The sequence below is a fragment of the Polypterus senegalus genome, chromosome 17 (genome assembly GCF_016835505.1).
Source record: "Polypterus senegalus isolate Bchr_013 chromosome 17, ASM1683550v1, whole genome shotgun sequence".
Classification (NCBI taxonomy): Eukaryota; Metazoa; Chordata; class Cladistia; order Polypteriformes; family Polypteridae; genus Polypterus; species Polypterus senegalus.
The window spans coordinates 71783494-71810022 of NC_053170.1; the positions used below are offsets into that span (position 1 = coordinate 71783494).

Below are 26529 nucleotides of genomic sequence, written 5' to 3' on the forward strand. Positions count from 1 at the left end.
TGTCGAATAACTCATTTTATGACCTGTATAGTACATTTCGGAAAACATTGTGACACTGATGCAACATTATTCATATTCATTCACCTGCCTTCTTGCACTTCTAATCAGTGATCTCGTTTTTTTTTTTTTTCGATCTTGCCAGTCCTCACATGTTGCTGTATGGTGGTGTTTCTTTTGTATTCCGGGACATGCAGAGGAAAGAATAGTACAGAGAGGTCAGTTCCACGCTATATGCAATCATCAGATTCAAATGTTAACAGTTCACACACACCCAAGGACCGTCCTTTCTACGTTTAGGACATGTGTACCTGTTGCAATGTACACACTTCTTTCTGTGCTGTGGTTACTATTACACTGAAGAGGTACCTGACACTGAACTGAATTTGCTTTCCTGGCGAAGCGGCGGTCTTTGAACAGAAGCTTGTCGATGTTGCATCCTCTTTTGCTTTATCCATGCCTTTTCTTGTAAGAAGCGGTGATGAAGCTCCTCTGCAAGTTGAGCAAAGAACACTCTTCTTTTCTCAGTGCTTACCATGCATGCCTTGTACAGTACATGAGCGCGGATCGCCGCCAAATCAAGTGTGTTATATCACACAGCAACTGGCCACCTGCGTGCTCCTTCCACACTGAATAAGCTCACGCCTTCTGGTACACGATGTCAACGCAGCACTGGGGGAAAAAAGAATATATGTGACATTTTGAAGAAATCATTTTATGACCTGAATAGTACCAGTCAGAAAACAGCATCACACTAATGCAATATTATTTGAAAATGAACACCGTCAGATCGGGTGTGAATTTATACTGGCGCTGTTGGTTAGAGTTAGATCAGAAGGGGCGAGGGAAAGCGTGAACAAGACTGAGAGAATAAAACTGAAAAAAAGCTAACTTTTAGAAATGCCATACATATACAGCTGATCTGACGCTGTTGGTTTTCAAATAATATTGCATTAATCTGACGCTGTTTTCTGCGGACTTGCAGACCAACCACAAGTGTCACCTGGTAAGTAACCACCCATACAATCAGATTGTGATTCAAAGTACGAATGCAATGAATATATATATATATATATATATATATATATATATATATATATATATTGTGGACTTGACCCGGACACCGACAGGCGGACATGTTGTTCTTCAACCACTACACGTTTATTATACAAATATTTACAATATTTTGGTCACTCAGACCCAATTCAAATAAGTGCACACACCCCAATACTCAGTCCTGGCCTCACAATGCCTTTCTTCGGGCCGCCTCCACACCTCTCTCATGCCTTGTCCTGCTTCCACCCGACTCCAGCCTTGAATGAAGGGAGACGGCCCCTTTTATATACTCCCGGACGAGTTCCAGGTGGTTCCCGGCATTCCCCTCTTGGCCACGCCCCAGCGTGGCGGAAGTGCCGGCTGTTCTCCCGGCAGCTCTCCGGGTGTCCTCCTAAATCTTCCCCCCAGCACTTCCTGGTGTGGCGGAAGTGTTGAGGTCACAAGTCCCCAAGGCATTGGGGCGCCTCCTGGCGGTGACCACGGGCCCCTACAGGGTGGGGCTTCCATGCCCTGAACCCGTGGCCCCAAAGCAACCAGGAAGGTGGCCCCACGTGATCCCAGATGGGCACACGCCCACTTCCGGTCCTCCAAGGCGTCCCGGCCGGGTCGTTGCCCCTGGCATCCGCGATATATATATATATATATATATATATATATATATATATATATATATATATATATAATATATACACACTAGGGGGCTCCTCTGCCGCTCTTCCGAAACCCCTCTTTAATGGTGATACAGTGGGGGAACAAATAACAGTTGTTTTTTTTACCTCTTCTTTACTCGATCAGCTGCTGGCTTGCTGCCGTGCCACGTGATCTACATTTTTTGCGACGCTTCAGATGTTTATTGCAGAACATGAAAGTGTCTCTCTGTCTCTCTTCCAAAGATCACATCTAGTTGCAAGATTTTTTTTTTATAATATTTATATTTATGCACATACTGCATGGGGTATGATAAATTCAAACTGAGGAAAGCCAGGATCAATGGAATTAGATTTTTGACAGATCACAAAATGGCCAAGGAAAATCAAACCAATTTTATTTATTGCAGAGCAGTGGTATAAAGAATTTTTTTTTTAGATTTATGGATAACTTGTAAATTTGTTTTCAATTTTCAGCACTTAAATAGGCAACATAAATTTGTCTGCCAAAAAGTAAGTTTATATCTGCTACTTTAAGTGACTATCATGGGTGATTATGATGGATATCTCAAAGGTGAGATGTAGTGTAAATTGCAGATGCTATAATTCAAAGGGCATATAAGAACACTGGATAGTTGGCTGCTAGAAGTGCCTCTTCAAGAAGACAGTAAGCACATGTGGGTGATGGCAATCAGCAGCGAGTACTCTCTGTGTACCTCTAGCTTTCATGAGAAATTCTAGTACTCGAAAGTAGAGAAGCTGTATAAAATGACCAGAGATTTATGAATTGTATTTGCAATAAACTGATTTACACTGAATCCCCCAGCTCAAAAAAGATTAAATATTTTTGGTTAAAATGCAGTTAATGATCTTCATTTGGGCAAAGATGTATCACAAAGCAGAAATGTGAGGATGCACAAAAGACAAGAAAGGCCTGATTTTAGTTAGACAGCACTGTATTTCTTCATGGTCAATGACACTCAGAACATGGAGTGAGCAGACAAATATGATATGTCACTGGCAAAAGATGCAAACTTAACCTGTTTCCTTTATTTTGATGTATATAAACAACACAGGCAATATAAGCAGTTCTAAAGCCTGATGCATGGTGAAGGTGAGATTTCCTAAAGATGGTGAAAGAAAAATAGTGAATGCAGTTTGCAGATTTCCTATTTTAAATTTGTTTTTAGTAAATTTGAAGATCTTTGCTATAAAGTGGCTTTTTTGTTCAATAATAGCCTAAAATATTTTAATTAAATCATGTTTTCTTTGTTGTCAAAAATGTACTAAAACAGGTTTAGAGGATGGGCAAGATACAAACAGCAAACAGCATCTGTCATCTAGGCAGAATCATAATAAATTCTGGAAATTGTAACAGGCTACGTTAAGGAAGTAACTGGAAGACAAAGTTTTAACCTGTTTGTGTTATGCAGTTGAAAGAAAAAAACATTTAAAATGTAGCTTTGTTATAATTTTTTTGGCCTTGCTTTGTTCTAGGGAGATAAAGGAGCCAAAGGTGACAAGGTAAGCATTTGCATTGTTGTAAGTAAAATGCCTTAAAAATATGTGAGTCTGCTGAAATAAAAGCCATGGACTCCCATCTCTTCAGAATTTCTTTAAGTCCTGTGTTTGTACAACAATGTTCTGGCACATTTCATAGTAGTCATTTGAACAAGAGCATAATAAGTCCAAATACTGTATACAACGCTTTTATCTAAATTTACTTATGCCCTTAATAATTAGAATTCATTAGATGCTATAGTATACATAGTTTTTATACAACGCTTTTATCTAAATTTACTTATGCCCTTAATAATTAGAATTCATTAGATGCTATAGTATACACAGTTTTATGTTCAGCAAAGAAAAGGCTTTTCTGAGCAGTTTAAATGAAGTCTTAGTAAAAGAAAGTAATTCTGTACATTTTGCCCTGGATTGTAAGAGCCTGTTTATTGTTTTGCATTTTATTTATATCCATGTAATTTTTTGGGAAAGATGTTTATATTACACCACAATAATTTTTCAGTGGGTTGCTTTTTTCTTTTAAAAATGAAGATATACTATGTAATGATGTGATTTTGACAAGCTTCACTGTTTACACCCACAGTCCCTTAATAATGGTTCCTTATTTCCCACTACACATTGTCTGTGTCTACAGCAAGTATTATTTCCCGCTGCAGGGCAGACATCACCATCACTTCCTATCCCTTTTCTCTGTAGTTGGCTGTCAGCAAATTACAGGGTAGTTGTTCCAGAGCTATCAAATGTTCTGGCTAATGTATTCATATTTTACATATAATATTCAAGACATCTTGAAACCTACGTCCCTATTTTTGCCTTTAACCTTAATGTTATGGACATATTCCTCTTCAAAGAGTTGATGTTTTACCTTTGAATAAAAGGCTTGTTGCAGAAAAGGATGGCAGTTTTTGTTGAGGTAGCTTCAGTTAAATAGCAATACAGAATGTTGGAAAAAATGACAGTCTGGTAAATTTTCAGCCTGAAAAAGAGGTTAAAAACCAGTGAGGCAAAAATTTGCCCACATTATAATCTTGGTCTATAGCATTTAAAATATGTTCTCTGTTATAGAACAGGAACTAACTTAATGTATGGTACAGTAAATGAAATAAAACTGTCAGTTTTTATAGCAAATCATCTTTTAGAAGAAAAAGGGAAAATGTGCCAATTACTGAGTTTTTAATTGAAAGTTGTGTCCTAAGATCATGTGCTATATCCATGCACCTTGAAGGCTTTTTCAACTAGGCTGCCTGCTCATAAATGACACAGACAGCGTCAAGAACAATAGAAATCTTGACTTGTTTTTTTTTTAACAGACACAATTGTATATATAGCTGCAATATGGTATGGTAAAGTTATTTACTTCCTTAGTGCGCTAATATTTTTTTTTTAACCCTGTTTAGGGAGAACCAGGAAACTGTGGCTGCCAACAGTCTCCACCTTGGGTTGACTCAAAGCACACAGGAAATCCAGTAAGTTTAGCTGATATGTTCATAAGTTATGTTAAGGAATTTGATGTTGCAAACTTAATGCTCATTCCTACGAGATTTTAATTGTAAAGCAAAATTTTCAAAACCTATTCAGTCTTCTGAACAACAATATTAACCCTTTAGTTGTTAAGTGAGTATGGTTTTAATCTGCAAACTTACTGGTTGTTAGTTCTATTTTACAAATTTTCAATACAATTCTTTTGGCTGTCTTCAATACATTGAAAAGTTGTTGTGAAAGAACAAACACACAAATAAAGCATTACTAGTACATAAGAAAAAAACTGAGCAGTGTTTTGTTATTTGAGTAACCACACTGTATACCACAAGAAATATGGCAGCCGTTTCCACTTTACTGGTAAGCATCTTCACTTAGCTCATATTCTCATCTAGTCGTTTTATTTCCTAGCCAGAGGTTTATATTTTTTATTGATCATTGTTTCCTTCTGTGGACCTGTGGGGAGAGTTGCAGTTTTGCCATATAAATTAATTTGCTTTTTTTTTACATGTCAGATAGTTGGAGGATCTCCAAATTGACTGAGAGAATGCTGGTTAACTGAAGAATTATGTTTTCTTGAGTATGTCTTTCCAATTGAAATATCTTCATATGTATTTTTTTTTTTTTTTAATTTCTTTTTCTTCAGGGAGCTCCTGGGACCCTGACCACTGGATTGTTATGGCCAGGACCACAGGTTTGCATTGTGTCATATACTCATTGTCCTATCTTAAAGACACAAGTACCAGTTCTTTAAAAATATATTTTAAAATTTCAAGTATTGAATAACTTGCATTTTATCCAATAAAATGTATATTTCAGGGACCCCCTGGTCCTCCTGGCCCGCCTGGACCCCCAGGTCCTACAGGATCGACAGGTTTTCCAGGAAGGCAGGTAATAAAATGCAGTTAAATTTGAGAGGCAGCTCTCTGTTAAATCTGCCAGAGGTAACTTTAAAGATTATTTAGTTTTTAGTCTTTTTGTTTTAGCAATATACAGCTGCATAAAAATTTAATATATTGAAAATATGAGGTACTCTTCTAATTCTAATTCTTATAATTATATTGTAGATATCCTGTCTGGAATCATTTAACAATGCTGAAAAATCACATTTTATGCCTAGACACACACTGTTTGCTTTTGATTGTGCATCAAGCATCGATAGTGTGGAAATTGCAGAGAAAGATTCTGCTGTATCCACAGTGAACTCTAGTGGCTATGTTTTAAAAATTAAAAGTCTGAACCCTGCAACACAGCTATGCATATCATAAAGGCAGATGCCATTCTGAAAAAAAATGTCAGCTAGAAAAGAGAGTTTCATATCATCATGTGTTGAGTGTTTGCTTGCTTGCTTACTTGCATGTGGGCTTGTTTGTGGGGTTTTTTTTTTGCTCCTCCCATCTTTTATCCTGGCCATTTAAGATGTTCTGATGTGAGAATATCCATTTCTCCATCATTTTTGCAGCTCACTTTCCAGTAGCAAATAACATTCCTGTGTCCCTTTTTAATATTTCACTGAGTTTCCCACACCTATTTGGCAGTACTTAAAATGCCTCAACCTTAATACTGTAAGTCTGTATCTGGCAATGTGCACAGTGACTTGTGGGATATAGTTACTTATGCCTAGAGTTTTAAATATGGTAAAGGGAGGTAGCAAAACAAGGAAATACAAATATCTAAGACAACGTTGCTTTTTTGTTGGAACTGTTGGCTTATGTGTCTGTCATTCTTCATTTAAATTTCATTCTGCTGGTTTTATTTGTAAAGTTTATATATGAGTTGTGCAAAAGTCTTATCAGTGAAACTTTTCTCTTTCAGCCTTATGAACATTTCCTCCTTCAATTCCCATCCTTTTATCTCATCTCTCTTTGTTATATATTGTCTATAACTTACTTCCTCTTCATTCTGGCCCTATGCACTCGTAAATTCCTGGTTCTAGGATAAGAATGAATCTTTCTTGAAATACAGTAATTTAAAAAAGACAGGTGTCAGGTCATAATCATTAAATCATAAGCTTCAAAATCAAGAATAGCATGAACAATGTCCAAAACAGTGTGGTGTTTAAATAGTCAGTGTGGCCATTGGAAACTCTACCCTGGACTGAGCTTCTCATTTGCCTCTTCAGATGTACATAGTGTGCACAATGGGCAGTATTGTGGAAAACCATCAAAAATAAGATCAAGAAAGAGATACACTACTGTTGCTTGTTCTACAGAGGTAGGAATTTTTGACCACATAGAACTGCCTGCATTCCTAAAAGCTGGTGCCACACAAATTGCCTTTCCATCATCACTTATGCTTGGAAAGCTACACAGATTGATCACATCCAATTTATCAGTAATTCAGAAATTAGGTCCCAACCTTGTTTGATCTACGATACCCCTAATATTTGGAGCTGTAGATGCCAATTAAAACTAGTGATGCTCCTGTTCATCATCTTATATGGTTTACTATCAATTGAAGAGGAGAGGAAGTGGGGAACTTGTGGTGCAAGGACTCCAGTAACATTTCTGAAGATATCTAACAAATCTGCTCTTGTATTTGCTTTTCTTATATGTTATTGTCTAGTCTCAGTTGCTAGAGTTTTATACTCTGAAGTGTGGCTTTTTGTACCTCGTTGGGTTGTCTTAGATATTCCATTTGTTTTTTTTCTTTCCACCCATATTCAATATGGAGTGGCTCTTGTTTTAACAAATGTTGCTGCTGGCTCTTTAACTTGGCATGGTGCTGTGTGATGGTCCTTCTGATGTTCTTGGAACTGGTTGATTCAGTCATAAGGAAAAAATTTGGAGATAAGAATCAGATTTCTTTTAAAAACGTATTGAACTCTAGTTCCTTTTTTTAGGGTTTTCCTGGAAGTGATGGCTTACCCGGGCTGCCAGGCCCACCAGGAGATTTAGTAAGTAACCAGTTCAAGAAAGATGTTGGAGTCAGAGATGTTTGTGTACTGATTGGGTCGAAAGACATGTGTTGGTATGTAGGATGACAAGACAGGAACTGACTTGGTATATGTAAGAGGTTTGTGGAGAAACAGGCCAGGTATTAGTTTTGGAGAAAAAAAGGTTTGTGTGTCAAGAAGACTGCTGGCTGTGTGGAAATTCTTCTAGCAATTGATACAGTGAATAATGCTCTGTGTTTTACTGTGCAAGCCTGAAGAGGTGGAGTGATGAAAACAGTTGAAGATTATTCATTTGAAATATTCTAAGCTCCCGAGAGCTATAAGGCAGTAGTACTGAACACTGTGCCACCATAATATCCTGGCTATTCAAAATAATAAATATAAAAATACAAATTAAGGTATAAAATTAGGTGTAATTTATATAAAGGTCAGTTTTTTCTTTTTATAAGCTATAATTACCTGACCGTGGAAGTAAGAGCAAGGCTTTTTTTCAGAAGTAGAAACATTTCTATGTTGTCTAAAGGGCCAAACATTTCTCACAATTAGTCACATTCCATATTTTAAGTAGCCAAAGTTATAATTTGCCATATTCTTCATTGTGCTAATTTAATCCAATCCAGGACCATGCTTATTGGGTCTAGAGCCTACCCCAAAAACACTAGGTACAATACGGAAAACATCCCTCGTCAGATTGAGAGTCTATTACAGGGAAAACTCTCATTCCTCGACATCAGAGTCCATTTGGAGCTATCAATGAACCTAAATTAACATGTCTTTGGGGGTGTGGGAGAAAAAAACATACAGACACAGGAAGATAATGCAAACTTCACGCAGAGAATTACTGGGTGTGGAGTTCCAATCCAGGATAGTGGATCGAATAAGAAACAGTGGTAACCACTGTCCTTTTGTGCCGCCCATATTAATTTTGTGGGATTTTTAATCTATTTAATAATCAAAGTTAAAAAAAAATAATTTTTCATCTTAAGTAAAACATGTGGTCATATGAAGGTATGTCTTCATGATCTTGTAAAGCAAGGGGTCACTACATTGTTTATTTAACATTTTATGCATAACTCTAAATATATTGTTTCATTTACCTAGGATACATTAGGGTCAGCCTTTAGTACATCTGCATCCTTGTGTGCACTGACAGAAAATACCAATTTTTGTTCACATTTACTACAGTATTTGCACCTCACCAAGCAACATATGACAGTCAGCAACACATGAACTTTCTATTACGTCATGTGATTCCATCTTTGCCTTAGGGTGTCCCATTTATGATAGTATTGTCATACTGCTCCTAGATAGTGCTTGAAGCTCCCTTTTGTTGTATCTATGCTAGGCTGGTGCATCACTAAGCTGAAAAATATTACTCTCATACACTGCAGGAAATACATAATTGTAAATACTGGTAAATTATGTATGGTTTTCTGCAATAATAGTTTATGACCATGAGGATTAGTAGCTGGATAGATAAAAACTGAAGAAAATTAATATTTGCTTTTGTTGCCCATTTACAAAGTCAAGTTGCATCTAAAAAGTTAAGGCATGTGATCAACCTACCTGGCAGCTCTAAGTTCTGCGCTCAGCTAAGGTCTGTGTGTTTAGGACACATTTTAATCATGCCACTGATTACTGACTTTATAATATGGTATGCACAATAATTAACTAAAAACTAATACTAAATAAAGTTTAAAAAAAAAGTGCTACATATGATCTGTGTTATTTTAACTTAAATTGGCCATGTTGTTGATTACTATTTGCCTCAGACTTTTCAAAGTACACATCAATAACAAGTAAACTTCTAGTAGCACCCTCAACGATATATTGTCACAGGGGATAATACTTCCAATAATGTGTAAAGCACAGCTTAATTAGAATACACCTGCACCTACACTATAGGTCCTTTTAATTTGTACAAAGACAATTACAAAATATATGTCACTTTAGGTATGGCATGCAATGTATTTGTATTCTTGATATGTAGGCAGGTTAATGACTTTCTTGGAATCACACAATGATGTAGATGTGTGAATTAAATCTCAGCATATTCACATCCATCCCTTTAACTAAAGTAGGCTGGCCATGTTCTGCCTATTTCAGATTTACTGTAGTGTCATCCATCCATCATCCACTTTCAAGCTACATTTCTGGATATGAGCTTCATGCTCATCTCTGACTTAGGTGTCTCAGTCTTTATACGTAGTGTTCACATTTGACTTAATATTACATAATATAACTCACAACCTGTATTCTGCAATTGAGCGGCAGATATTTAGTATGTGATAAGTGAATTCACATTTAGAAAATGCAGTCCTTGCCAAAACTCCACACAGACTCAAAAAGTGCTAACATGCTTCATACTGATATTAATTTTAATAGGAATCAAAACTCAGATTTTTCGAGTTAACTGCAGCAGAGATAACCACTGTGTCACTATCAAATCTAGGAGTTGTTTTTTTTTTTTTTTACCTTAAGCTCATCACAGATTCTGCAATGCTGAAATGGAAAACTCAAGTAAAAAAAAAAAAAAACGAGTTGATTGGAGCTGTATTCGGTCTATTGTGCTGACATCCAGACTTGTATACAATAGATATTGAAATATCTGAAGTAATATTTTTGCCTTCTGAAGCATAATGTGAAATGGAGTGCACTATCCATGCTACCTTGACTTCAACCTTAATGTATTATATTTCTAGCAGACTGTTGTCATTTGGACCCTGCTCCAGGGGTCAGTACAAGGATGGGGCCCAGAAATTACCAGAGTTGTTAAAAACCTTTATTATATAAGTTACAGCTATTTCATTTTAGTCACTGAGATATAATGCACTTGTTCCAATACTTCATCCTTTTCTAGACACCTTTACTGTTCTTATCCTTTTTACCATGTCTACAGCGTCCAGTTTTTTTTTACCTTGATTTCTGATACAGTAGCACATCATCTTCCCATCAGTCTCAGTTTTAACTTCGGGAAAAGAAAGTCACAGGAAATAAGATCTTTTGAATTCAGGGGGTGCATTATTTTTGGTCAAAAACTCTTTGACTGACAGCACAGTGCGTGCTGGTGTGTTGTCATTGACATTGAAGACTGCAGGCATACAATATCTAGTGGCATAGTCGATGACTACACTATACACTCTTAAAAATAAAAGAACTAGACTGGTTCTTCTGAGCGATGCCATAGGGTAACCATTTTTGGTTCCCAAAAGACCCAACCACATGAAAGTTCCAGGAAGAACCTATATTAACTTAGATCTGTAACAGGCTCCATTCACTAAATAATAGATACAATAGCTGCATACAACAACACAAGGTAAGTCCAGGTTTTTTTAATTTGTTAGTGTCCTGCTAGGTTGCCTCACATACATTAAAGATTGCAGCTCTTTTTTCCCCATATATTAGAAAGTTTTTCAAAGTACAAAGAATCAACTTCATATGCAAAGAACCTTTCCCACAATGAAATGGTGCTTTGTCAAGCAATAGTTCTATTTGGAACCACAGACCCAGTAAGGAACCATAAAATACCATTAAAGATCCATTATTTTAAAGCGTGTACTGTGCTTATTGAAGGATTCTGGGAATTTGTGGGTCTCCTTTCATATGTGGGGTTTTTCTAGATTTAAGGTTTATTGTAGTTATCATAACTAAACATTATCTAATGTTAGCCCATGGGCATGCATAATTTCAACTACTACTTCTATTTGGTTCTTTTTGAAAGGATCAGGAAAATAAGAGGTAATGTCATATGTAGTCAACATTTTGAGTTTACCAGCAGGGCCTTAGTCCATCATGTCTGAAAGGTCTGTACTGACCATGTGATTCCTTGATAATTACTCAGAATATAATAATAATATTTCTAGTTATACATTTTATTTATATAGCGACATTCTCATGGCCAATATTACCTAACCTAGTGTCACCCATAGACTAACTTTGTGAATTACCATACAGTTGACGTTGGCTTCAAAAAGGTTTCTTCTGTCATCGGCACTCATTTCCATGGCTTTCCAGGCTTTTTCATTGTGCTTCTGGCTCAGTATGTCTCCTGTGTTCTGAAATTAAGACTGCAGAGAGACTATCTTATGACCTGTATATCACTGTGCTTGGAGTGCAATCTTTCCTTTAATATTTCGGTTGGACACGTCACCATAACAGTAACTGAAATCAGAGCTGAAGAATTTATATTAATTAATGTGACATTGTGATTTGTGAGTCCTATTGTTTGATACCCATACAGCATATACATTTACCTTAGTATGGAAAAAAAGTATTACATATTTGATATTTCAGAATGCAAAGTATTAAATGCTACTTATGCAGATAATATGGGCTTAATGGAGGCAGAGACTATCTAAATAAAAACCAGAAGCTGACATTTTTCAGCAAGCTGAAATGTATGTGTTTATATACAGGAGAGGTGGGTGGTCAACTGCCTACTCATAAGAAATACAGAAAGAGAGTATAAACAAGTGTTAATCAGATTAGCAAATGATATCTGAAGAAATATATTCACACATAATTTGTAAGATTAAAAAAAGTAATCTGCACCAACATTATATTAGGTTGTATAAATCGTAATGCATGCATTCTTTTTTACTGCCATATTTTCCTTGTCTTTGTGTCTATGACATTTCAGTATAGCTGCAATTCTTAAAGAATGTACTCCTAGATGTGAACACAGAGGAACAAAATAATTAATAGTGATATATTTGTAATTGTGTTTACTACACACCTGACATTATTAAAGCTAAAATGAAGTAATAGAAATGTGGCAGTTTGATAATTAAAATGCTTAGGTTTAGATTGCCAGGTTTAGATTCCAGACACTTAACTAGTGAATGCTGCAAGTGTGATAGCCTCTCATTCTGTGTAAACTGTGACTTGTAAAACACTTTAAAGTTAGGATTATCATGAAAAGTTAAATATAAAATTAACTATTCTTTAGTCCTGAACCTGTGCTACTTAATCTTCCTGCATGGTGGTTAACCACTGATGAAGGTGTTATGTATAACTGGTTAAGAAGACATGCTGTAAGTTTAGGAATGCCGAGTGTCTCCTATGTGTAAATAAATTGTGTATAGTGCACTAAATGTCCTGCTTTTAACTTTTGAGAATTTTAATAAACTTTACTCTGTTTGTCACTCTTTGTGCGTGTTCTTTTTACACATGTGATCCTTCACCATTGCACTAATGTTCTCTACTAATCTTCATACTACTTTTATAGCAGATTCTGACCCTCATCTTTAATGTTCTGCCTACATTCAAAGACTGAAACACATTCTTGCCCTTTATTATTTTCTTCTAATTCTCTTTACTTTGTGACCAACCTGCAATTCCTTTGTTGTTCTAAATTTGCCCTTACAAATCCATTCAGAAGAATCTTTCTTACATAACCAGAATAAAAAAAAAAAGCTTTACGGAAAAACAGAAATTCTATAAAGAAAAAAGACATGTTTTGCTAGTAAAGAAATGGCAGGTGGGTGTCTTGCTGAGCTTGGCATCTTTAGACATTTCAATGCCAACGTTATTCTTGGTATGGGGCAAAAGCATCTGTCTCCTTCCCAGCATACACCTGGATGACATGACCCCAGCTCTTCTGATATTTTGAGCTGACTGACCCGATTTTAATTCCTTTGGCAGGGACCGTTATCAATGGTAGCAGAGAGACAGCTGGCAGCACTGAGGGTAAGGCAGCTTAAGACAAAAAGGTGGAACACATCACCACTATGTAAAATGCCAGTTTACATGTTATGTAACTTTAACCCCAAGAATTAACTCTTGATTTATTGTATCTGCAGCAGGATATCTGTGGAAGCTGCTCCGAGGGTCTGCCTGGTGTTCCAGGCGTGGTTGGAATCAAGGGAGACAAAGGAGAAGAAGGAGAACAAGGCCAGCCTGGTACCTCAGAAAGTGTGAACTGTGAAATGGTAAGAAACAGTGGGAACTGGGGAATGACTGGTAATACAAAGGAACCAGAAGAAATAACTGTATGGGTATAGTAGGTAGGCATTAGGGTGGTATCTTGAGCACATGAGAGTAAAGTGTGGTTGTTTCTGCGTGTTTTTATAAATGTAGTTATTCTTCACTACATGGTAAACACTAAAGTACAGGAACTTTCAATAAGTTAATCAACTGGGGCACTGCGGACAATAAGCATAATGAAGGAAGGCAACTCTTAGCATATTAGCACTGGACAGTCTTAATTATGGTCTAATGATAGGATTGGCCTACAGTATATATATTTGTAGGTGGTTTAATGCATTTTGATAATCAGCATAAAATAAAGAAGAAAAACCCTATGAAGATTACATTACTATATGCTTTTGTCTATACTATGCTCCGTGAGACTAATACACTACAAGCTAGTTTCCAAAGGTAAAAGTTTGGCTAAAGGATGCCCTGCATATGCCATTATATAATATACTATTTAATAAAACAGGACTATGAAATCTTTTGTAAATAGTACTTTAAAAAATAAAATAAAAAAGAGAACAGAAGCAGCCCATCAGATAAAATTATTCAGGTGGTGGATTTCCAATAATGTGCACCGTTACAGTGGTCTAGTGATGCACAGAATGTGTTTAAGCACTGTTAATAGCAGGGTAAACAAACAACTCAAAACCAGAAGGCAACTTCCTGATAGGCAAACCCCAGGTGAATGGAGTGGGTGAAAATTCCTCTCCCAATTTCAGCACAGTGGCTCAACAGGTGTGTGTGTGTGTGTGTGTGTGTGTGTGTGTGTGTTCTGAGCTCTCTGCCTGACTCCTTGTAAACATACTGTATGACTGCATGCACATGACACAAACTTCAGTGTCAAGTTTGCTGATCACACAGCTGTGGTAAAAAAAATCACAACAGCATCTTTACCACCTTTGCGATTTCAGGCTGCCCTACCAATTACTTAACAACTTCTGTAAATCCACCAATGAAAGCACCCTTACAGGAACAATTCCTGCCTGGTCTGGGAACAGTACGTCACAGGACTGCAACGCGGTCAGCTGAACACATCATTGGGTGTTTTCTCTTTGAGGACATCTGCACCAAGCGATGTCGGCCCAGGGCAAAGAAAATTATCAGTTTAACCAGCCATCCCAACAATGGCTTCTTGCTAACTCTTTTACATTGTTATTTATTTAGTTATTATTTTTTCACAGATTTATAATTTGATAATATTTTTTTATATTTCTTAAGTCATGTTTTACTATTATTCCTTTAATATTCTTCCTAAAACATAGTCATTGGAGATAAGCAACTAAGCATTTCATCACATATTGCATTGTATAGCAGGCAAATAAAATTTCATTTGATTTTAATTGATTTAGAGTTGTAGTGGCTACTGATTTAGCTACAGTAAGCTTTTATATTTAGAGGTGAATGTGTCTTTCTTGCTTTGTTTATCAGAGAAGCATTAAATTGCCAGTTGATTCTAATTTTCTGAACTCCGCGTGTGGCTGTGATATGGTGACGTATCTTTAGTCACATAAAAGTATCAGTACAGTAATAACAATTATCACAGATTACAATTACCCTGAGCCGCTGTGACCATGCGTGCCGCCATGCTCCTAGCTTAATCGAAGTAGGCTAGGCACTTTTTATAACTTTTGGTTAGTACATTAGAAAAATTATTGGTATTTTGGTAAATTATGCACATTATACAACCCTTTTTTATTATGAAAAGGTTAAGTACTGTAAGTGTTGCAGTGGGAGGTTCGGAACGCATAATGGGTTAGCCTTTGCGAACGAATTAAGTTCGTTAGTCAAGGGTCCACTGTATTGCGTATTTAAGTTAATCAAATTTATAACAAGTCTCCGGAAATCCACCCGCCGATGTACCGCATTTGCGTATATAGTTTCAACACAAAGGTTTCATTTTACCAAACTTCTCCGCAATCACTTCCTGGTTTCCATCAGAAATGCCGGCAGTCTCAAATTCTCGCCGATAAACATTATAAATATACCCGAAGAGACACTTTTAAGGAAATTTAGAAAATTTTGCTTGGAGAAGGGGGTCGGCTTAAATACCGGTCATCGGCAAATACATGTAATTTAGTAGGTAGAGAAGGGGTTCGGCTAATATACCGGGTCGGCCTGTATTCCGGGATCTACGGTATCTAAACTTGAAATAAATCTAACATTAGTTGACAAACACAAAAGAAATTTTAGTGTGGCAGTATTTCTTTGACAAAAAAATAAACCCAAGATGTAGAAACATTGTATGAAATATTGAATTATCCCTTAAGCATTGGTAATTAGGGAACGGTGGTGCTAATCAAGTGAACCTTATGATTAGGATGTGCTATTCCTTCAAGACAGTCTTTATTAAAGTGAGCACTGTTACAGATTTATCCAGAGATCAGATTGTATGATGTTCTGAGAAACCACAACATAAATCTATGGATCTACAGATGTCTGCCTGTATGCTAAATGATACAGCTCTTGACTCGTCCACCAGAAAATTCTGGAACAAGTATGGCTTTCATGGTAAGTTAGTTAGAAGAGTGGTTTAGAGTTGTAGTGTTGCATCTGAATGAACTCTACTAGCCTACTAAAATAGTATCATATAGATTAATTAGACCAAAGTGTATGTTGTTTTGTCATTATTCACCAATCCATGTTGCCACAATAACCTAATACCAATTTTTAAGCACAGTGGTGCAGGATAACTTCTGGACGAACTTTGAAGTAATTTGAATATCTGTGTGGCCAAAGTTTTGCAATAGGGATTCTAGGCTTTTGTTAGTCCCTACAACCCTGAGTTTTTGGTTATCTTATGAGATGCATAAATTTCCAAATCTGCAAACAGGATAATGTCTTTTGTTTTCACTGGGCGTGAGGATACTGTATTGTACCACTCCCAGCTTTCTGATCAGCAGTGGAAATTTTTCACATTTTTTTACATGCTACATTACTTATACTTTATCTTAGAAGTGAGTTCAAAGGAGATATCTGAGTAATCTAAAGAGCAGCATTACCATTTGTAATGCTTTGTAATTTCCTTAGAAAGACTACTAAGTGATGACTGTTAAATCTCACTACTTTTATACATTTTTCTTTTTTGATAAAATATTAAAAAATACATTATTTTATTGTCTCTATGTTTCAGTGTTTCAAACAACTGCAGCAAGAAGAGCCCAGGGTGAGTTGAAGCCTCAAGGATGTGGTCCTCAGGGGCCACTGAATCACAGCTTGTTTATATGGCTACAGCCCATTTTTAAAACCAAGCTTCACTTGCAACGCAGAAGCTCTCTCTCATAGTTTTGCTGATTACTTGAGAAAATGTTCACATGTTTTGCAAAGTAGATTATCACTCAGAATAATGGCTGCAGGCACAAACTGCATACTTGAACATCACTTAGTGTCTGTCCATGCTCGATTTCTGATTGTGAAGTAATCAGCCTCCAGTACGTGTTCTCTTTCCATGTCCTCTGCTAAGCTAACAAGTGTTTAATCCTCCTACAGGGAGATGCAAACAGTGGAGGTCCAGGTTGTGCAGGAGCATCTGGGACACCAGGAATTCCTGGACTGTCTGGTGAGAAAGGAGAGCAGGTTAGTTGAAGGGAACTATCCACATCATTTATTACCTGCTTCTATAAGGCTAAATAAGCATCTGTTGAGTTTTAATGTTTTCAGTTTATTCATGATAGTTAAATATTAGAGAAACTGTAATAATTATATTTCTGAGCATGTGGCTCATAGGATAATATTTTGTGTGTTTAAACTTTTTCATAATTTATGAAGGTTTGTCCTATCTTCCAGGGTCCAGCAGGGTCTAGGGGTTTTCCTGGTCCCCCTGGTTCAATTGTAAGTATATTTAAAAATCACTCATTTCTAGGTGTATAATTTTAGCTCTGTACCTACCTGTACACATTTTGAAAATGAATGAAGTGAACAGATCAAATGTCTGAAGTCCTGCAAATTATTTCTTGGTTGTTACTGCCATCTAGTGGACATAGCACCTTAAAACAAAACATTATCTCATGCCAGAAATTTTTTTTTTATATTTGCACAGTATATTATGTCTGTGAAGAGAATAATCTCAAAACAATTTATGATTTTTTTCCTTTGTCCAGTTTTTACATTTTCAAAGTACAGGTAAAATTCCATTACAACGAATATCTTTACAACGAAATTTTCGTTACAACAAAGTATTTTAGTGGTCCCAACAGCTTCCCCATATGACACGAGTCTATAGAAATCTTGTTACCACAAAGTACATTCAGCAGATACTTGCATTGCAACAAAGTGCACAAAAGACCTTGAAATGCCTGAATGAATCATCCACAGAGCAGTTAGTTCTGTGGCCGCAGCTCAGTTGTGCACAATCATCCCCCAAACAGAAACATTGTAATTTTTTTTCTTTCTTTGAACTTTCCTTGCACTGTTTTTTTTTTTTTTTTGCCTTTTTTGTTTCCTGTGGTTTTCAGTGATACCTTTTGCTTATTGCTCGTCAAAATTTGAAAAACATCCATTGGAATATAACTCATTGTCATCCTCCTATAGAAACGGCAGACACAGAAAAACGATAGCAGTTCATATTAGAAAAAAAAAAATTCAATTTTTTGCAGCTCTTGATTGTGGCAAAACGAAAAAAGACGTTTGCCAGAGAATTCGGAATTTTGTCATCGACGCTGTCAACTTTCTTGAAAGACAGAGCAAACAAAGTAGAAAAATCTCGGATTGCAAACATATGTGAACTGCTGCATTTGAAAAAGTCAAAAAAGCCGTTTTTTATGTGGTTCAGTGATGCTCATTCAAGAAAATGTGAGGTTTGTAAACTCTCTTGGGATCTCCTCCAGCTAGACAGCAAGTCAAAGAGCGTCCCGAAGTGCGATCTCTGTGTCTATACGGGGCAATAGCAGGCTCACAGATATGTTGCGTTTCTCCGCCAAAGTAAACAAAAAAGATCTCGATGGGTTATGCAAGGTTAGGAGCACGTAAATTATAAATGCAGATAACAGGATTACTTGATCACTGACCTGGCCACGACCCTGCCTGACTGTTGTGTCTGTGTATAGCAGAGTGGCAGATCACACTACAATAAATAACTGTGCCATTCCTGTTTCAAGCTGAATACAGCTGGTTTTGCTAAAGTACTGAGACTAAGCCTTGTGTTTTGGGGTGCAAGACTTTTGCTTCTGTGGGAGCTTCACTGCAGTGCTGTGAGCCTCCTATTGCCCTGCCCCAGCAACAGACAAACAATCTTCCACAGACGCTGTAATCGTGTTTCGGGACACACTTCAGCGTGTTGTTCCCATTGGGTGGAGAATGAGGGGGTTCTCAAAAGAGTTCAGAAACCTCACAATATGAAGAAGAAATAATGATCTGGCTCCTAATTGATAATTGTGCTGCCCACAACATGCTTCCACATTTAGATAATGTTCACGTTAAATTCCTCCCACCCAATTGCACGGCAGCACTTCAGCCATTGGATTTGGGCATCATTCGCACCCTGAAAGTGTATTATCGCAAGGAAATGCTGAGAAAAATTCTCGTAAGCATAAGGCAGGAGGAGAATAAAATTAAGATGAAATAAGCTATTGAAATGATTGCAGACACCTGGATAGAAGTTAAAGAAAGCACTATAGTAACAAATTCAGACTCTAATAACAACAAAATTTTCGTTACAAGGAAATATTTTTTAGGTCCCTGGGAGTTCGTTGTAATGGAATTTTACCTGTAATTTAAAAAATTTTAGTCTGCTGTAGTCTATTCTGTTCTGTTGACATCTTACAACTAACTATAAATGTGAGTAATTATGCAAATAAAATTTGCCAAATTGGCTCTGAAATCATTAAGTGATAGACTGTTGCTAATTATTGTTGTGTTTGCCTCCTACTCTCTTGGAGCATGACATAATGCACAAAAGAAGAGATAAATTAAAAATCATACATTTGTACTGAACAAACAGCAGCTATATTAGTGTCTTAATCATGTTTGCAAGTTGTTGGCATTTAATCAAAAGACACGTTTTAAAATCTGAGCCCTGCGAAGAGTGCATAAAGCCTGAGACGTGACGAAAAGCCTGAGAAGATTTAAAGATGTCTTACATGTTTGCCAATGTTTTTGTGGCCTAGAGACATAAACATTGAGCTTTAAAAACGGTTTACATTTTCTTTTTTAAATAATTGGTTTGTTAATGGATTGAAATGTAAAATGTACTAAAAATAGGTGTTAAAATTTATACGGGAACATAAAAGGGACTTTGTAGCCCAAAAGGAAATGAACATCGTCATTTCTGCCTACAGTACAGGGGTTCCTCGGGTTACACCGTCGCGACATACGACATTTCGAGTTTATGACGCTCATTCCCATAAAAACGTAAAAAAAAATTGAGACGCGAGTGTTTCGGATTACGCTGTTAGCATCGTACTTACAGACTTGAACTGCTGGGGTGAACTAGTTTGGTTGTGGGTGGCGAAAGTACGCGGCATATAAGTGAGGGAGTTTGCGAACTACAGTACAGTACTGTACAGTAGTTTGGTTGCGCGTTGCAGAAGTATGCGGCATATGAGTAAGGGAGTCACCGAACTACAGGTAGTTTGGTTGAGTGCGGCACAAGTGTATACTGGTGATTTTTTGGCTCTTATCATTGCTTCTAAATGAAAGTCAGAGTCTTCAGATGGTAGTGCTTTGAAGAAGAGGAAAGCCATCACGATGGAAGTGAAATTAGATATTTTAAAGAAATTAGAAAAAGGAGAATCAGCACCGAACATTGGCCACGCGGTAAGCCTTAGCCACTCTACCATAGAAACAATTATCAAGGACTAGCAAAATACCCGCACTTCGGAACGGAGAAGTAGTGTGTTAAAGAAGTTATGAAAAAGAAAAGGAAATATTTTAAAAATAATGTAATATGATTGTCAGTGTAATTGTTTTGTGACTGTTATGAGTGTTGCTGTCATGAAGGATTTGATTATCATTATTTCTTTCAATCAGGTTTGTATTTGGAGGATGTGTTGTGTTCAAGTTACATTCTGTGTTTGTCAACCGTTGTAAAGATAACAGGTTTCATTCATCGAAGTGTTCACTACCCAAATCGGTACTCGTGAATCTAAGATGTTTAACAGGCATTCTCGGTATTAAGTTGTGGATTTGCCTGCGAATATTTAGCGGCAGCGTGTCTATGAACTTAATTTAAACTTAAGCTTTACACCTTGCTTTCCTATTGATATGTCTACAAAGGATTGTTCAGCTTCAGAGGGTTGTTCCTTTCTTACTGCATCAGTAAACAGCTCGTCTTCCTCTTTATCTGAGACATCACACACTGCATGCACGGGTTTACCTTTCCCAGTCCTGCAAGCTTTAGCGAAGTGGTTCTATTTACCACATTTTTTACACTGTCTTCCTTTAGCTGGACATTGACTTTTTCCACTGTGTGCTTTGTTTCCGCAGTAGCTGCACTTATGAATATGTTTGTATGCATCACTCGCTTCATATTCTTTTGCTGCCTTCTCAATTGTGTAATGCGTTTTTTGTTCAGCACTCTTTGAAGCTCTTGCTTGTTGTCTGCGTACTGCGTTCACAGTCAGTTCATGTGAGCCGCTCTGTATACATGCATCGAAGGTTCTCAGCTGTGCTTGCTCTCGTGTGATCTTGCGATGGCCACGGCTTTATTTAATGTTAGCTAAGACCCGGCACTTAAAAGTTTCTCTCGCACTTTCTCTGAGTTTGTGCCATGCTGCCTTTTCAATTGTGTAATGCGTTTTTTGTTCAGCGCTCTTTGGAGCTCTTGCTTGTTGTCTGCGTACTGCGTTCACAGTCAGTTCATGTGAGCCGCTCAGAGTACATGCATTGAAGGTTCTCAGCTGTGCTGGTGCTGCAGTGCATCCGGAAGGTATTCACAGCGCATCACTTTTTCCACATTTTGTTATGTTACAACCTTATTCCAAAATGGATTAAATATCATTTTTTTCCTCAGAATTCTACACACAACACCCCATAACCACAATGTGAAAAAAGTTTACTTGAGATTTTTGCAAATTTATTAAAAATAAAAAAACTGAGAAATCACATGTACATAACTATTCACAGCCTTAGCTCAATACTTTGTCGATGCACCTTTGGCAGCAATACAGCCTCAAGTCTTTTTGAATATGATGCCACAAGCTTGGCACACCTATCCTTGGCCAGTTTCACCCATTCCTCTTTGCAGCACCTCTCAAGCTCCATCAGGTTGGATGGGAAGCATCGGTGCACAGCCATTTTAAGATCTCTCCGGAGATGTTCAATCGGATTCAAGTCTGGGCTCTGGCTGGGACACTCAAGGACATTCAAAGAGTTGTCCTGAAGCCACTCCTTTGACATCTTGGCTGTGTGCTTAGGGTCGTTGTCCTGCTGAAAGATAAACCGTCACCCCAGGCTGATGTCCAGAGCGCTCTGGAGCAGGTTTTCATCCAGGATGTCTCTGTACATTGCTGCAGTCATCTTTCCCTTTATCTTGACTAGTCTCCCAGTTCCTGCCGCTGAAAAACATCCCCACGGCATGATGCTGCCACCACCATGCTTCACTGTGGGGGTGGTATTGGCCTGGTGATGAGCGATGCCTGGTTTCCTCCAAACGTGACTCCTGGAATTCACACCAAAGAGTTCAATCTTTGTCTCATCAGACCAGAGAATTTTGTTTCTAATGGTCTGAGAGACCTTCAGGTGCCTTTTGGCAAACTCCAGGCAGGCTGCCATGTGCCTTTTACTAAGAAGTGTCTTCCGTCTGGCCACTCTACCATACAGGCCTGATTGGTGAATCGCTGCAGAGATGTTTGTCCTTCTGGAAGGTTCTCCTCTCTCCACAGAGGAGGACCTCTGAAGCTCTGACAGAGTGACCATCAGGTTCTTGGTCACCTCCCTGACTAAGGCCCTTCTCCCCCGATCGCTCAGTTTAGATGGCCAGCCAGCTCTAGGAAGAGTCCTGGTGGTTTCGAACTTCTTCCACTTATGAATGATGGAGGCCACTGTGGTCATTGGGACCTTCAGAGCAGCAGAAATTTTTCTGTAACCTTCCCCAGATTTGTACCTCGAGACAATCCTGTCTCGGAGGTCTTCAGACAATTCCTTTGACTCCGTGCTTGGTTTGTGCTCTGACATAAACTGTCAACTGTGGGACCTTATATAGACAGGTGTGTGCCTTTCCAAATCATGTCCAATCAACTGAATCTACCACAGGTGGACTCCAATTAAGCTGCAGAAACATCTCAAGGATGATCAGGGGAAACAGGATGCACCTGAGCTCAATTTTGAGCTTCATGGCAAAGGCTGTGAATACTTATGTACATATGCTTTCTCAATTTTTTTATTTTTAATAAATTTGCAAAAATCTGAAGTAAACTTTTTTATGTTTTCATTATGGGGTGTTGTGTGTAGAATTCTGAAGAAAAAAATGAATTTAATACATTTTGAAACAAGGCTGTAACATAACAAAATGTGGAAAAAGTGATGCGCTGTGAATACTTTCCAGATGCACTGTATCTCTTGCGATGTCCTCGGCTTTATTTAATGTTAGCTAAGACCCAGCACTTAAACGTTTCTCTCACACTTTCGCTGAGTTTGTGCCAAACACTAGTCTATCCCTGACCATCTCATCTTCATTTGCATAAGCACAGTCCTTCACCAGCAATTTTAACTCCGTTACAAAGTGATCAAAAGTCTCGTTTATACCCTGCATCTTCTCAGTAAACTTGTATCCTGCAAATATCGTATTAGCATGACAAACGCCTCAAACGGTCATAATAAGTTTTCAATACCTTGGCTTCCTCCTGGGTGAGAGTCCATGTGCTAAAAATGTCTCTTCCTTTTTCCCCAGTCCACAGGAGCAGGTAGCTGCATTTCTCACTCTCGTCTTTGCCTTTTAGCAGGCCAGAAAACATCAGCTCCACATGCTATCGGAACGTTTTCCATTCTCCCAGCAGGTTAAGAGAATCCCAGTCAATTTGTGGCAAGGGAACTATACTTAGCGGCAGCGTGTCTATTGGGTTGCTGCTGACGGATGGCCTTATATGGGCAGGCACTCAATTACGTGGGAGGCGTGGTGATGGGAGACGCAACTCCGCCTCACACGGCGACCGAGCTGCAGGCTTTGGTCGTATATTTGTACATAAGTAGGATTCAGTTATGACCGTTGCAGCAAGCACACTTCCTAATAAGTTGACTGAATTAATTAAAGAGGGTGGCTACTGTGCTGATCAAGTGTTTAATGTTGATGAGCCCGGCCTTTTTTGGAAGCGTATGCCTAACAGGACCTATATTGCCAGGGAGGAGAAGACAGCACCAGGCCATAAAGCTGTCAAGGAGAGACTGACTTTGCTTCTTGGAGGGAGGGAATGCTGCAGGTGACTTCAAACTCAAGCCTCTATTGGTGTACCAGGCAGAGAATCTAAGGGCATTTGGAAGGGTCAACTGCCTGTTGTCTGAAGGTCTAACAAGAAGGCATGGTTAACACTTCAGATTTTTGAGAAGTGGTTTTCCAGCCAATTTGTGCCAGCAGTGAAGGACTACTGTGTTAGCAAGGGACTACCTTTTAAGGTGTTGCTAGTGCTGGACAATCCCCCAGGTCACCCTGCCCAATTGAGTGACTTTAACCCTAATGTCAAGATGGTTTACCTTCCACCTAATACGACTGCCCTTTTACAGCCCATGGACCAAGGTGTCATTGCCTCTTTCAAGGCCTACTACTTCCAGAGGACATTTGCTATGGCCCTTAATGCAACTGGGAAGGACAAGAACCTGACACTCAAAGACTTTTGGAAGTCTTATAACATTTACAATGCTCTACAAAACATTGTTTTTGCCTGGGATGAAGTGAGGCGAACAAACTTAAATGGTGTGTGGGAAAAAACTGTGCCCCCAGTTTTTGTATGACTTCCATGGCTTGAGGAATCAGTGGAGGCTGTAACAGAGAAGGTTGTTGCCATGGGTAAAAGGCTTAATTTAGATGTGAAGCCTGAGGATGTCACAGAGCTGCTGGCATCAAATGGAGAGGAGCTATCCGCTGAGGACCTCATTCAGCTGGAGAAGCAACTGATTGAAGAGGAAGAGATAGAAACCCCAGAACCAAAGAGATTCACCACCAAGGGTTTGGTAGAAGGTTTTTCTATGATAGAGGATGGGTTGGCAAAAGTTCAGGCTGAGGACCCCAGTGATACTGATTCAGTAAGGTCTACAGAGCTGTTATGGATGCCTTGCAATGCTATAAGCAGTTTTTGGAAGATAAGAAGTCATCAACCTTCCAGACTAGCCTGGAACAATTCTTTAAGAAGGTACAGAGGCCTGTAACAGATCCTGTACCCTCTACATCAGCTGCTTCTCGAGATGAAACACCTGTAGTACAGGTAGAATCATCTCCAGCTTCCTCCTCTCAATAGGTCACTCTCTCCCACTTTGCAATGCCCCTTCCAGGGCGCAAGAAAACCACAGGAATAAAGGAATTTTTTTACAGTCATTTGTTGTCATTTTTTCTGTTACTACTGTACAGTGTACAGTACAGTATATCATTATTTCCCTTTTCTATGGCTTAGTTGTATTTTATTATTTTACAACTGTGTTAGGACAGGTAAGTGACTTAGGCTAGGGTGTGTTTAGACTTGCACCAAAATTCGGGTTACATCACTGTCGTAGGAACGGAACTGTGTCGTAACCCGAGGACCCCCTGTATTTGAATCTCAATAAATACAAAAATATGGCTAGGGTAGGAACTTGGTATTTAATTCAATAGCTCAGTCTCGGATACTGATTATGTGTAATGTTGCTTGCCTGTAATCACATGTTGGTGTACATTTTGTATATTTGTACAGCTATCCAAATGCATTTTATAAATAAATTATGTATATTTTATGGAGTACCTTTTGCATTGTGAACATCAGTAAAAGAAATTTACAAGTTTGTGAATATGGTACATTAGACATCATTTTGTTTTCTCAGTTGGAGCACGGGCACATTAAGTGACCTGCTTATGGTAACAGAATTAGTCAGTGATGAAGGTTGAACTGGCAATGTTGTCCATACTTCTTAAAGAAAGTAACGCATTTATATTACGCGCAGATAAATATGTGTCTTATTACCTTAGAAAATATGTGTCTTCAGGCAAATTGAGAAACCTATCGAAAGTGGCAGTGCCACAACTTCAAATTTTTGGATGGTGTGCAAGCAGGGCTTGAGTTATGTATGTCAGGCCATCACAACTCCCACAGCTGAGGTGGCTTTCCTGATTTTCAAGGACTCATACTCATAACTCATAACCATGTATTAATTTGTACCTCTCATACTACTTAGCCTATATGAAAATAGTACTAAAAGGAATGATCTGGGAAGTGGGACGTGTAATTTGTGTTTGTAGTTCCACTTGACACTAATTAAAATTAACTCTTGGTATGAAAATCAAATGATAATACATGATTAATCACTCATTGCTGTTTTCTCCTATCAGGGTCCACCCGGTTTCCCCGGTTCACCTGGGCCAGCTGGATTGCCTGTAAGTTATCGTTTTTAACTTCTGATTGACCCTTATGATTTTCCTTTTATTGGTTATAAGGCAAAGTCAGGTGTATCAACTTCAAATTGTTTAAATATATTTACCTGTTTTGTTTATAGTCTCATTGGTCCGTTGATGGGGAGTTTGCATGTTCAACCTTTGCCTTACAGCTTTAGGCTTCACTTTCTTCAGCTTTTATCACTTTTCTGCTTTATGTTAATCACCACCCAGAATTCATTCAGTTCTTAATTAATTGGCAACTTTTATGAGATGTAGTATATGAAAACGATGCCACAGACATCTCTGACAGTATAATATGGGGTACAAATGCATCTAAACTTCCTAAAAGATTACCTAATTAGAATATTTTCTAAGAAGTCTGAACAACAAAGTGCTTTTAAACTTAGGAAATGTTTATCAGCTCTTTTAACAAGTCTTGACACTCTAAAGCTGCAAGACTTATCGGC

General features: G+C 38.0%; 1 protein-coding gene across 5 annotated transcripts in view; it reads left to right on the plus strand.

The window, feature by feature from the left end:
* Positions 1–26529, plus strand: part of col16a1 (collagen, type XVI, alpha 1) — a 350415-nt gene that overhangs the window by 268009 nt on the left and 55877 nt on the right. For 2 of the 5 annotated variants that reach the window (XM_039740383.1, XM_039740385.1), the window contains 11 exons: positions 3198–3224; positions 4622–4690; positions 5350–5397; positions 5523–5594; positions 7546–7599; positions 13243–13287; positions 13401–13529; positions 16706–16738; positions 17062–17148; positions 17359–17403; positions 26018–26062. In XM_039740383.1, coding sequence (XP_039596317.1) covers positions 3198–3224; positions 4622–4690; positions 5350–5397; positions 5523–5594; positions 7546–7599; positions 13243–13287; positions 13401–13529; positions 16706–16738; positions 17062–17148; positions 17359–17403; positions 26018–26062 — 654 coding nt within the window. The remainder of the gene's footprint in view (positions 1–3197; positions 3225–4621; positions 4691–5349; positions 5398–5522; positions 5595–7545; positions 7600–13242; positions 13288–13400; positions 13530–16705; positions 16739–17061; positions 17149–17358; positions 17404–26017; positions 26063–26529) is intronic. The other 3 variants (XM_039740384.1, XM_039740386.1, XM_039740387.1) reach the window with 3 other exon arrangements.